At 37.4% G+C, this 12,867-nt stretch overlaps 1 protein-coding gene across 2 annotated transcripts in view; it reads right to left on the reverse strand.

Moving 5' to 3' along the window:
• Positions 1–16: 16 nt before the first annotated feature.
• Positions 17–12,867, reverse strand: part of LOC118265453 (apoptosis-resistant E3 ubiquitin protein ligase 1) — a 55,154-nt gene continuing 42,303 nt past the window's right edge. Inside the window, exons 6-16 of one of the 2 annotated variants that reach the window (XM_050705981.1) lie at positions 10,924–11,032; positions 10,419–10,600; positions 9,910–10,108; positions 9,319–9,512; positions 8,871–9,035; positions 8,018–8,195; positions 7,584–7,729; positions 7,149–7,292; positions 6,447–6,620; positions 5,620–5,967; positions 17–4,811 (exon numbers count right to left, since the gene is read on the reverse strand). In XM_050705981.1, coding sequence (XP_050561938.1) covers positions 4,641–4,811; positions 5,620–5,967; positions 6,447–6,620; positions 7,149–7,292; positions 7,584–7,729; positions 8,018–8,195; positions 8,871–9,035; positions 9,319–9,512; positions 9,910–10,108; positions 10,419–10,600; positions 10,924–11,032 — 2,010 coding nt within the window. In that variant the 3' untranslated portion in view covers positions 17–4,640. Of the gene's footprint in view, positions 4,812–5,619; positions 5,968–6,446; positions 6,621–7,148; positions 7,293–7,583; positions 7,730–8,017; positions 8,196–8,870; positions 9,036–9,318; positions 9,513–9,909; positions 10,118–10,418; positions 10,601–10,923; positions 11,033–12,867 lie in introns of both variants that reach the window. The other variant, XM_050705980.1, reaches the window with a different exon arrangement.

The raw sequence follows: 12,867 nt of genomic DNA on the forward strand, positions 1-12,867 counted from the left end.
GTAATAAAACAAGAGCTCTGACGTCATCAATTTATTTCAGTCTTACATTTCTAATCAACAATGTTTCAACTACAAAATATCAACATTTGGAATGGTTCCTATCACTGGGGGCGAGCCATGTACAAACATACACACAACGTAATTATACATGTAGTTATTTACAACTATACTATATGCAGTGTCTTATATATTAACATAATTATATAACAGTACAGAATATTGTTTGAATTCATGAAAATAATACCATTTATAAATACATTAAGATAGTCAAAGATTTCCGATAAATACATTAAAATACTTTAAATACACCAAACTTTCTTTAACCTGTTGTATGTTAGAGCGCAGATCTACGCGACATAATAGAAAACATTCTATTGTGTCTTATATACGGACAGACAAGATGTTTAGAACTATCCACTGATGAAAACAGATAGACGCAGGCGATGACTTAAAAGAAAATAATAAATTATAATAAAACAATACTAGGTTACACTGAATACTGGTTTACATATAGATATATAGTTGTGTTGTATAAAATACTTGCAATTACATTATGACAGTGTGCCAGGCGATACCCAAGTATCTCCAGATTAGGCCTACAATTCTGCTCACCCCCTGAACTACTTAAACATTGTCGACTTTCAGGACAATGGCACGGAGATTCATACACATTGTAGATAGACAACACACACATTAAACAATTAAATACTGCCATTTTATACTAGAGTCCTAGTAGTAGTATCTAAGCATTTTTATGGAGTTTCTTGCTCGTTCTTCTCCATTCGAAGCTACACTTTGGAACGAGCACCTAGCTTCACTGACAGACAGACTGACGGACAATTCAGTTTGACGTTTCAAAAGTGCCTAATTTAGGATTTTTTGGAATAAATGCTTTGACGTTGACTTTTAACCGACTGCGTCAGAAATAGTCATGTTAAAACCCTTTCACCCAAGATGCATAATGTGCACCGGGCATTCGCCATTACAAGGTATGCAAATTCTCTGTTATATAAGTATCATACACATATATAATATCTGCATGATCTATCATTTGAACCCGCGTGATAATACAGCGCCCTGTGCCCCGACCCTGATAACAATTAACGCGTTATCTCAATGTAAAGTTCATAGACTATTAATTAATTGGATCTAATGCTTGCTTTAGGAATATAGTCCTTATATCTAACGACATAGATACCACAGGTATTAAACACAGCTTAACTTTTTTTGTTAATCTCCGTACCATATCCAGGTCGCATTAAGTTTGAAATAGATATATACAAGAGGTCAGCTATTTATAAAATTACATCAAATGACTTAAGTTACACTTCTACTTAATTTTTTTAATAAATAAAATGCCATAATTGTTACGCGACATGGCCCATGTTACAATAGTACTTTATCATTGGCCAATCGGAACATTCTTCTATAACTCTATTTAGTGACAAATATGGCATTAATAAAGGGGAAATACATAAGAAGTATGTACTAATAAAATAAATAAACAGCTAATAGTTAGCTTTAGAACGGTGCGCGTGTGATTTGAGAGTCGACATGAATTTACTCATTATATTTACGTGGCAGTAAATCATTCATTGTTGTTGGTATTCCAGACTAGCAAATCTTTCGTAGGACATCAGATTTGAGGGCGTTTTTACATTATGTAATCCGATATCACGTGATACCTCTCTTATCATGACTAGTCTAGTAATAAATACTCATTTCTCCTTCATACAATGAAACAGTATTTACACATAATTATAGTAAAATTCTCAACATTTTGTGCCTCTTAACAATGAAATATAAGCCTCACAATTCGACTAGTAAACAGAATAGTAAAGTAATTTGAAGCATGATAAATCACAACCGAAATAAAATATAACTTTAAGCCAAGGATACACTAGGGGACAAATAACCCACAACATGTATTGGCGACTTGTCAAGTGAAACCGGCGGATTTCGTCTGACATATATGGCCTCAACTCACGATTCATGTCCTCAGATAAAATATTTACTTCACTCAATGTAATTGGAGACCCGTGTCGTGTGATGTTACCAGTTACATAGGTATTGACCAAAGTCCGGCAATATCGCGCTACTTCGACTAAAGTCGCTAGCAACACGTGTCGCAAGACATTTGTCTCCTACAGTATCCTTGGTTTTAACTTAAACTAAATAATATCTTACAAGTTACATAAAATACTTGATTAAATAAGTAAACATTGACAGATGTCTCCTCCCAAACACGAAGTAAATGCAATCAAATTGCGAGAACTAGAGTATCATATGACTAGATCCATACTTACACTAAACAAGTTGAAACTTAAACAATTATAATTTTGATTGAACACTAACGTTACACCTTACGTTACAGTAACAGTTGTGGAATTTTAAAAAGCTGTTACAATTTCAAGGGATTGGTTCACAACCTCTATACATGTTGTAAGTGGCCTTATAAACATTTATGTGGCAGATAGATCTCTTAAATTACGTTCTTTAATCAATTATATCTGATACTTTGCCGTTATTCAGATATTGTAAATTAGGCCCAAAGAATTTCATATATGTGTGTGAGTTTCGCCAAAACAAATATCATTAACTATGTTTACGTATTTTTTGTAGCAAAGAAATAACTTAGATATCAGTTAAGACTGTAAGAATGTAACTATTAATGCAGTAATATCATCAGTAATCAATGAATCGCGTCAGTATTAAATAAGTTATATATGTTCCAATATATAGGGGTCGTTACACAACTGTTTCTGTAAATAAGACGTACATCCAAATACAACCACACACACAAGTATACATTATAATTAGAATTTATATTAAATTACACGTATTTATTTATTATATATCATTAATAATTTATATTAAATGCAACTTTGGAGTTTACATTGGAGTCATAGTGTAGTTTAGGCCAAAGTTTGTTTGTATTAAAAAAAATAAGACTGACTCTTTTTTACATAATAAATAAATAATTCACTATCGTATTTTTTGTAATTCAGCTCTATATAATATTTCTTATAAATGTTTTATTTGTTTAGAGGTATTGGAGTATAATTTTGTTTAGAAAAATGTTTAAAGATCTAAAATCTGTATTTTTCACTGATGACATTTGGTATAGTAAGTATATTAAATTAATAATAAATATATAATATTTAAGAACAAAGCCGCGAAATACAAGTATTACCAATTAATATTGACAATTCTATTGGTTTGACGAAATAACTATTTTATTATCTTTATCTTAATGTAAATAAAACTTTAAACTAAGTTTGCATTTCAGATCTACATTATACACTATTTTTTGGAAATTATTTAAAAAGTAATAGAATACTATAGTTTTTGGATAATAAGAAGGCATTAGTGGCTCAATAAATACTTAAACTTTGCAATCGTAGACAATAATACATCTCTAGTTGGGGACCACTAACACGATTTGGTAAAGAAAAGGAACCATTACTAAGTAGATTACAACTACATTCAGTAAACTTTTAGTAATAAATAAAATTACTATATACAAGTAAAATACTTGTAAGTATACATGCACAGATGATTTTTAATTCCGTCAGTTTTCATACAATCTGTGGCTTCATTTATTTATTTATTCATCTCCTCCGTCTTCGTCCATATAATTTAGAATTTTCTTTTTTAAATCGTTCATTTATATTCTTATGTCGAGTGCTCACTCGTCTTAACAATAGCTTGACAAATAACATGATGTTACCTAACTTGTTATTGTCTCATGTTCATCAATTCCATGTAGAATGGACATCTTCTTTGGCAGGATTCCAATTTAACTTAAAGGCTCGTGGACCCATTGTAGCTTTACGTACGAAATATTTAATTATTTTTATGTATATATTGGAGATTTTAGTATTTTAAGTTAGTTCTCCTTGTATGGGTCGTAAGTAGAGCCGTATTATCCCCTAAGGTAGACTAGACAAGTCCTTCGGGAGCCAGGTTACACGCATGCCCAACTGGCTACAGAGTGCCGGCGATGCCTATAAGGTGCCTAGTGCGGTCTTTAGCGCGCGTTTGATTCGCCTCTGGCCGTAATCAGTTACTTTCGATCCCACGATACTAAATACTAATTATAAACCGTTGCCCAGTAGAGGACGCGTTCGTTAAATAAATAAAAATATTAATTTACATCATGTTTAAATGATGTTGACTAACAATTGTATGCATCATAGTTAAATTCTCTTAAATAAAAAATATCAAATAAATAATAATTTCTTTGCTTTCGCCTCATTAAGTGTTCATTTTTACACGCGTGTTCCATTAGAAACTTGCTCGATTTTTGTAGTTTAAACCTGTATGAAGAAAGCTTAAGTTATATAAATTATATTTTAGAAGTTCAAAATGCCATATAGAATCGGCTGTACAAGTTTAAGAGCACTTAATTGTAGGAGGTTGAATTTAAAAAATCGAGCAAATCAGTTCAGGCCAATAAATCGAATAACTTTCATTTTAGTATTTTTGAAAATGGAACAGATTTCGGTAAGTTTCTACACAAACCGATCTGCTATACAGGCATCATTAATTCCCATGTATTTCCAAAAGTGCTGAAACAAAAGTTCCATAGCCTGAATCAACATTATAGGTGTTACTTAAGTCCTGATGGTACCTGCTGCCTAGATCATGCCGAAGCCCTCCCCGCCCTCGTTGATGGCCCAGAGCAGCGCGTGCACGAGCTGCTCGTAGGAGTCGTAGTCGGGCAGGCACAGCTGGTTGAAGCACGTGTGCGCCGTCGGCAGCGCGCCGAAGTTCGGCGCCGCCGTTATCTGGAACCGGGGGTTCAGCTCCTGGAACCAAGTACATATATCACGTTATAATTGATGTTTGTTTACTGGATAAGAAATCAAGTTATGGTTTCATTCTATTCTTTACACTAAAGTCTGTTTTTTAATCTCGTAGACTAAACTGACATTAAGAGTGTTGTCAATTTATTGCAATTCTTAAATAGTGATATGGCACAACCGATACCTAGCGTAAATAAAATCAAGTATCGCTTTTTTACAATAACTTATCCTGATATAATGTGTTTATCTTGAAATAATGTGGTAGGTACTTATTTAAACGTAATAATACAAAATTAATAATGTATGTATACCGTATATTTGTAATTACACAATTACAGGTTAATAACAACATCTTTATTCTGATTCAGATAATGACTCCATGTCTGAGGAATATTCTGAATCATCGGAATCGCCACCTACTTCTATGATAAACCTATCAGTAATGTCGTCGGTTATATGTTAATTTAGGGGTGCGTATTTAAAATCGAATGACGTTGCGTCTTTAGATTTTAAATACGCACCCCTAAATTTCATCATACCTATTGCCCTGTATACCAATTTGTAGCACGTCGTGCAGCCGTTTTTACGTACGTGAATTTTAAATATAAAACTTTGAATGAAAATTAAATTCGTTTATTATAGATAAAAAGTTACGATTCAACAAACCGGTATCGTAGGTACAACACTGCATAAGAGAGCTAGCAATATTATTTGTAAATTTGACATTTGCATGTGTCAATTTAGTCTACGAGATTAAAAAACAGACTTTAGAATATGAACGGTAATGTGAAACATAGCCAACGAGCCTCACCTGGAACCCGCCGGGCGGCAGCTGCGAGCAGCCCGTGGTGAACTGCAGCAGTCGGGCGCGTTCCTCCGTGGTGAAGCTGGACAGCGCGGCCCAGAACCACGCCAGCACGCGCTCCCAGTCGCGCCCCGACCCGGCTACTAACGCGTGCGTGCGCCAGTCGTGCACGGATAGTTCCCCGGTGCCACACAGTAGCAGTTCCAGCTCGTTCTCGTCGAAGATGGCGAGCAGGTTGTCGGGCACGAGCACGGCGAGCCCGCGCAGGAAGGCCTCGGTCTCGGGACGGACCCGCGCCGCCAGACGCCACTGCGCCAGCGCGTCCAGGTACGATATCTTGTTACTGTTGCGGACCTGACCACCAGTGTTACAAATCATCAATATCACTATATTTACTATGTTACATAGAAATATATGGAAATATCATCGACTCATTACAGAAAAAAAAGATTAATTTCAAACAATCACATTTTTATCTATAGTGATAATATAGACAAATCTCCAGTTAACCAATACCTAATTCCGTCACATAATGACTTCTTGCAATAAGCGTATAACATGTCCTCATCCTACAGTCAAAAAATTATGTAACAACGACAATTTCAAAATCTTATTACACATCCTACTAATGTTACGTTAAAATACAAAAAGGTAGGAACAATACTTATATTTATTACTTCCTTCAAGCACAAACTGTAAATGCATTTCAATGAAACTTGGTATTCACAAAATGATAGAACAAAGACTACTTTATCTTAGTTATGTGAATGATGCTGATGACAACTTTGTTTTACACAAATATAAGTATAAGTATACACAGTATGTACACCCACCCGGATAGTAGACCCGTTGGGCAGCAGGTCGTGTGTCTCCACAAGCCTGCCCGAGGAGTCGTACACATCGTCCGCGAAGTACAGCTCGGGCACGGAGTCCCCGCTGTCCAGGTCTGTCTCCAGCACGTACTTGATCTTGGACAGGTACAGCTCCGGGTCGTCCTGCTCGAAAACATAAATGTGGGGGGGGGACCAAGTTCGATAATATTACGGAATGCTTCGCCTATAAAAGAAGTGAGATCTAAATAAGTACCAAGTTCCATACACAGACCTCAGTTAAAAATGATATAACTTGGCAAGTTTTAATAGAAAATTATATACTTGACTCATTGCGTTTAGTAGGTTTATAACAAAGTGTGTGAAAACTTGCCAACTTGTTATATCATTTTTAACTGAGGTCTGTGTATGGAACTTGGTACTTATTTAGATCTCACTTCTTTTATAGGCGAAGCATTCCAATATTATCGAACTTGGCATCCTTTCACATTTATGTTTTGGGTGGGATCGTTTTTTTTTTCTTGGATTCTCATTCTTTGTGGTAAATTTTTGACTCTAGCCCATTTTTGCACGTCGCATCGTCGTCTAAGTCTTGAAAAATAGGTTAACGCATTTTAATACTGTCTATTCGTTTGTCCTAAACGTAATGTTGAGAAGGATTAATTCTAGGATTAAGCTCATGGCGTGTAAGTCTATGAAGTATACCTTGTAGTGCACCCGTAGCCCAATGATCTGTGCGAGGAAGGACCTAGTGAGGCGCGCCCTCACCAGTTGTCGGTAGGAGCCTCCCAGCGCACTCTCGTACACGCACTTACCCACCAGCTTACCCGCTAGCTCGAAGTGCTTCAACTATAACAATTACAAACAATTATAACAATACTCAATATGTCACTCAAATACTACTATTTTAGAGCACACACAATTTACGTTATGGTTAAAAATGTCATTTGAATCATCTACATTATCGTGTAGGTAACCTTTTTGGGGTTAAGGGGGGAAAATCATCCAATGACTTCTCTAGCCTTGTGTGAGGCAAGTGCACCCCGCTTTTACTCTCCTGCTTTTCTAGCCGGAGCCCCGGTAACGGCGGGCCGGTAAAGGTAGTCCGTAGCTCCTGGTCCCAATGAGTAATGCAATTACCTTGAGATGCGGCGGTCTATCCGGGTTGGGGTGTACGAGGCCGGTGGGCGAGTCGTGGAAGGACACGAACAAACCGAACTTGGGGTCAAACAGCTGACCACACAGCAACGAGAACCATTCGCGGCGGACTCCGCCCCAGTCCACGCCTGTAATACAATATTACCCAGTAAATACTTTGGTGTACCTCAAGGATGTATACTCGGTCCAACTTATTTTTATTACCAACAACATGCCTATTAGTTATCAGATTTACTGGAATACTGAGGAAGATTGTTACGTTTGTAACAGTGGTTCTACAGATAACAGTTATATTATGATCAATTTAAACGAATATGAACACAGAATGAAATATAAAGTTCATAGGGCAGGCGTCATAAGGCATTCTCTACCAGTCAGCTTTAGGGAAAAGTAGATATTATAAATACGGTACAGACCCTGTTCCCCCTGGAAGGTGATGTCGAAGTTCTTGCACCAGTCCTGCACGGTGAAGTGGCGCGTGGCCTTGAGGCTGGTCCGCAGCAGCTCGCTGCGCACGACGCGGATGGCCAGCTTCTCGTGCGGGTGTCGTGCGTGCACCTTGCGGATCTCGCTGTAGAAGAAGTCCTGCTTGTTCTGGAAGTGGAGAGGAATACTTTAACGATAGGAAGGAATTACACAGATGTTGAAGCAAAGTGATGGAGTAAGTGGAACTAACAAAATGATGGAGTTTCTTGCTCGTTCTTCTCCATAGGAATCTACACTTTGGAACGAGCAAATAGAGCAACTAGAGGACTGACCGACAGACAGACGTTATTAATATTATTATATTTGCTTTGACGTTCAAAAGTACCTTCCTGGTCTATTTGAAATAAATGATTTTGACTTGACTTTTGACTTTTGATGTAATGATAAATAAACTCTGAACGAAAGGGTCAAGATTATTACCATATACCGAACACTCCAAGACCCAGTGACATTACTGACAATATCAAAATTGGGTGATACCCGAACACAATTACCAGAGGTTACTGAAGGATTTTGGAGGCAAATGAGACTCGCGAATTATTATAAAAAGTATATTGCGAAAAATAGAAAAACTTACAAAAGATGAAAAGAACGTTATTATAAAAATGGACGAATATGAAGGCGAACATAGATAAGATGCGCCGAGCAAGGACACAGACAACATAAAGGTGAAATTGCACTATTGGGGTTGCGTTCACTCATAACTAACAGTTACAATATAAAAAACACAATAATGAAGGAAACAAAATAAATTGACACGTAGATAAGGGGTAGTACAGGCACCTTGAAGGTGTCCTCCCCGCCGCAGTTGGCGATGAGTAGCTGCGTGAAGGTGGCGGCGATGAGGTCGCGCTCCGCTGACACCAGCTCCAGCTGGGGCTGCACCCCGTCCTCCAGCGTGAACTGGCCCCCAGGGCCCGACCCCAGCGGGGTCGGCTTCAGGATCAACTGGAACAACACGTACGTAAAGAAATGAGTAGGTAGGGGCTACAGTTTTGAAATATTACAACTTAAACTTTATAGACATAAAAGTTAGGCAGTCGAAAATAATAAGTAAGAGGTAAGAAAGAGATAAAAATGGAAGCGCTCATAATAAAGTTAAATATTTTCTACCTAAGTAATTTAATGGATGACGAAATAATTGTTATAACTCAAGGAAGATGTGATGGTTTCAAAATTGTAGCAAAAAAATCTATGGAAAACAGATTGTTAAGGTCATAATTATGATTACCTTAGTAGAAGGACAGAGGCGGAAGCTGGTGATCCTCTTGGGGATGAACTTGAAGAGGTAGTCCTTGAGCGTGAGCTGCTTGGGGCTGATGCAGCAGAGCACGCGGCGCGGCTTGCCCGACAGGAGCCGCGCCTCGTAGCAGATGTTGTGACGCTTCGACGATATGTTGCGCTGCACTGTCGCCGTGTCGCTCGCTACGGGTACGACATTATGTTCTATAATACATGTCTTCACCAGTTGAAACATTCAAACATAAGCGATACATTCTTACAGGTTTAACATAATTTCTACCTGAGTATGTCACTACATAGCTACAGTGCATGTTGTGACAATCTTAAAATGTTCGTACGTATATTAGTCCTAATGTAACAACTACTGGTTGTCCTAATAAATAAATAAATGGACTAATAGACAGACTGACGGACAACTTAATGTTCGAAGTTTCTAAAAGTGACCATTTAACTGATTAGATTCAACAACATTCTACAAAATTCACTTAGATTTTTGTTGAATTGGAGTAACTGTATCCATAATGAGTCTGAAAGACTGTATCCATAAGCATGTGACAGATTACAGTATGTATGTACGTACCAGTAAGGACGATGCAGTCAAACTCCCCATTATGCAGCATCTGTCCGCGGTACAGTACCCGCGCGCGGTACAGGCCGGCGCGCTCGAAGCACAGAGAGACACTGACGCGCTGGTTCACCGAGTCGTAGGAAAATGTCGCCGCTGATGACAACGACTCGTCCACCTCGCCACCCAGCGGACTGATCTCGATCGAGAACCCCTGCAGAGACTTTTATTCAGAATTAACCCACACACTTTAGTATAATACTTGGATAAAACAAATTAGAAAGTATTTTACGATTTCATTAAGGCCTTTGAGAGTGTTAATTTATGAGAAACGCAACACCATCATTGTATAGGGTGAACTAAAGTACATTATTTATTTGTAGAACTGAATCTAACAAATAATATTACAAGTAACTTGTAATACAATTATTTGAATTTATACAATCTGACTCAGTTGAATAAGGTGTACCTCAAGGTACTATATTGGGTCCAATGTAGATATGCCTCAATATGAAGCTACATACCTCATGGTCGGTGAGTGGCGCGGGGTTGTCGTAGTGGTCCCGGGGGTGCACGTGCAGTGCGCGCGCGTGCTGCGCGGCGAAGACGAGCGCGTGGTGCGCGCGGCCCACGCGCGAGCGCCGCGCCTCCACGCCGCCCGCCGTGAACCACTTGCGGAACGGACTGCCCGCCACCGGGACCAGGCCTGCCCACACCATACACGGTTGTATAAACTCAACAACAACTATAAAGCTTATTAAGTGCCACTATCATCAAAGCCAAGTCGGTTATACTTGATTACATTTTTCAATAGATCAATTTGTTGCGAAAATCTTAATAACAGATGAACTGGAATTTATTAAGAATGGAACTGAAGTTTGAGAACAAGCGAAAACAATCAAAGTGGTACAAAGTTACCATTTTAATTTCGAATGATAATATTAGTAGTGATTGTGTTAGAAAACATGACTTTAATAAGCTTTAAGGATAACAATATCTCCTAATCCCCTTGCATATACTTGAACTCACCAATCATGACGGACACGATGTAGACCCCAGCCTGCCTGACGGTGAACTTGACCCGCGCAGTGTTGGCCTGCGCCGGGTCGCCCGAGCCCAGCTCTATGACCGCCGTCACCTGCAGTAATATTCATACCGCGAAGATCTCACACCCGTTCCGATACACAACACAGATATTGTCACAATAACACAGAGAAACCCTATCAAAGCTTCCTTCAAACCTCTATAAAAATGTAGAATCGACTCAAATTCATGAACAAAAGCAATTCATTGAAAAGATCAGGTAGAAGAAGAGTTAGTAGGAAACAGCTTAACATTAATAGGGAAGATGCAAAAATAATATTTATGAAAATTTTGTTATTAAAATGCTAAAAAAGAATAAAAGAAGGGCCATAGCAAGGTTTTCATTTTATTTAATGTTGATTTTTATCATAAATTATGAATAAAAAGTTACATGTAAAGAAACGTATTTCAAAACACCAATCAGTGTTTAGTGACGTTACTCCTGCTATGTCAACTATTGACAACTTTGAGTTGTGAACATTTTAAGCGAAAATTATTTTGCATTTATCGGCTAAAAATGGAAGCTGGGTTTATCAAAGCAGATTCTAGGAATCTACCAAAAGTTAGCGTAGACATGGTTGTAACTTTTTTATGGAAAGTGCGGAGTTTTCGAGTGTAGAAATAATATGGCGATAACCCAATCGGCTATGTTCAAATCAAAAGAGATGGAGAATTATGTATAGTAAAAAGTCGAGTTACGCCGGAGCATGAAATACGTAAAGAAGGTTATCGTGTTACAGCCATTATAAATGAAACGCAAAGCTTGGTTCAGTCCTGCCAATGCGAAGATTGTGCGGCTTCTGGAGGTAAACATTTCAGGTTATTTTAAATAGTTAATCTGTAGCATGGATAATTTAGACTAAAATCTATTTCCAGGTGGGTGTAAGCATGCTGCTGCACTATTGCTATGGTTACACAGAAGATCTGAGGAGCCTCCGATAACGTCCATAACATGTTATTGGAAAAAGACAAAATTATCTATATGTACTTCTAGAAAATCATTTATAAAAGCGATACAATGCTTTTATAAATGAAGTTATGAATGCTGCAAAGAAATTCTGGATAGATGCTGTGTTTCCAAAATTAAAAGATATTAATTACATGTTTTTTCTGTAACCATTTTGTAGATATTTTAAATAAAACTTTGTTTTTTAAATACTTTTTTTATTCAATTTTAATTAAAGGTGATTGCAAATTGACAAGCGCACAACAAATGATTATACTATAGTCTAAATGGGGAATTAGGAAATGATAAACACAGGAATGTGGCTTCAAAAAGCAAACTCACACAGTCTTCTGATCACTCTTTCAATATGAATTCGCAGGCTTGCAATTTTCTTTGACCTTAGTACATCATCTCTTGAACTTTTCTTAGTGTTGCTAACACTAGGTGGTCTTATTAACTGAAATTGCTTGTGCAAATGTGCTTGAAGCCTCTGTCTGCCATGATACAAGCTCCAGGTGGTAAAATGTCTATACATTTTTAGCTTGGAACCACTTTTTTCTCAGTTTGGGATCAGAAGGCCTAGTTAAAAACAATTTATTAGGAAATTTGGTTGAAGTTGATGGACACAGTGGCACGAAACATGAGTCAATACGGCTTTTTTTGGTGCTGTTGTTGTAATAACCAGATGTTGATGGGATATCCATTTTTAGTTTTATCAAAATATATCTTGAAAATAGAGGAAATGACATCAACCACTTTGTATGGCGTTTGGGCTTGAACATGAACATGAAAATATTGTACTATTTTTTACTTTATTGAGCGGCTTACAGTACAAAGAAAACGTATAGATAAGAAACTTTGTATCAAATTAATAATTAAACATAATATATGAAAAAACTTCAACACTTTAAAATAAATCGTTTATTTGTGAAACTATTCATTTT

This window comes from Spodoptera frugiperda, chromosome 28 (genome assembly GCF_023101765.2).
Source record: "Spodoptera frugiperda isolate SF20-4 chromosome 28, AGI-APGP_CSIRO_Sfru_2.0, whole genome shotgun sequence".
Classification (NCBI taxonomy): Eukaryota; Metazoa; Arthropoda; class Insecta; order Lepidoptera; family Noctuidae; genus Spodoptera; species Spodoptera frugiperda.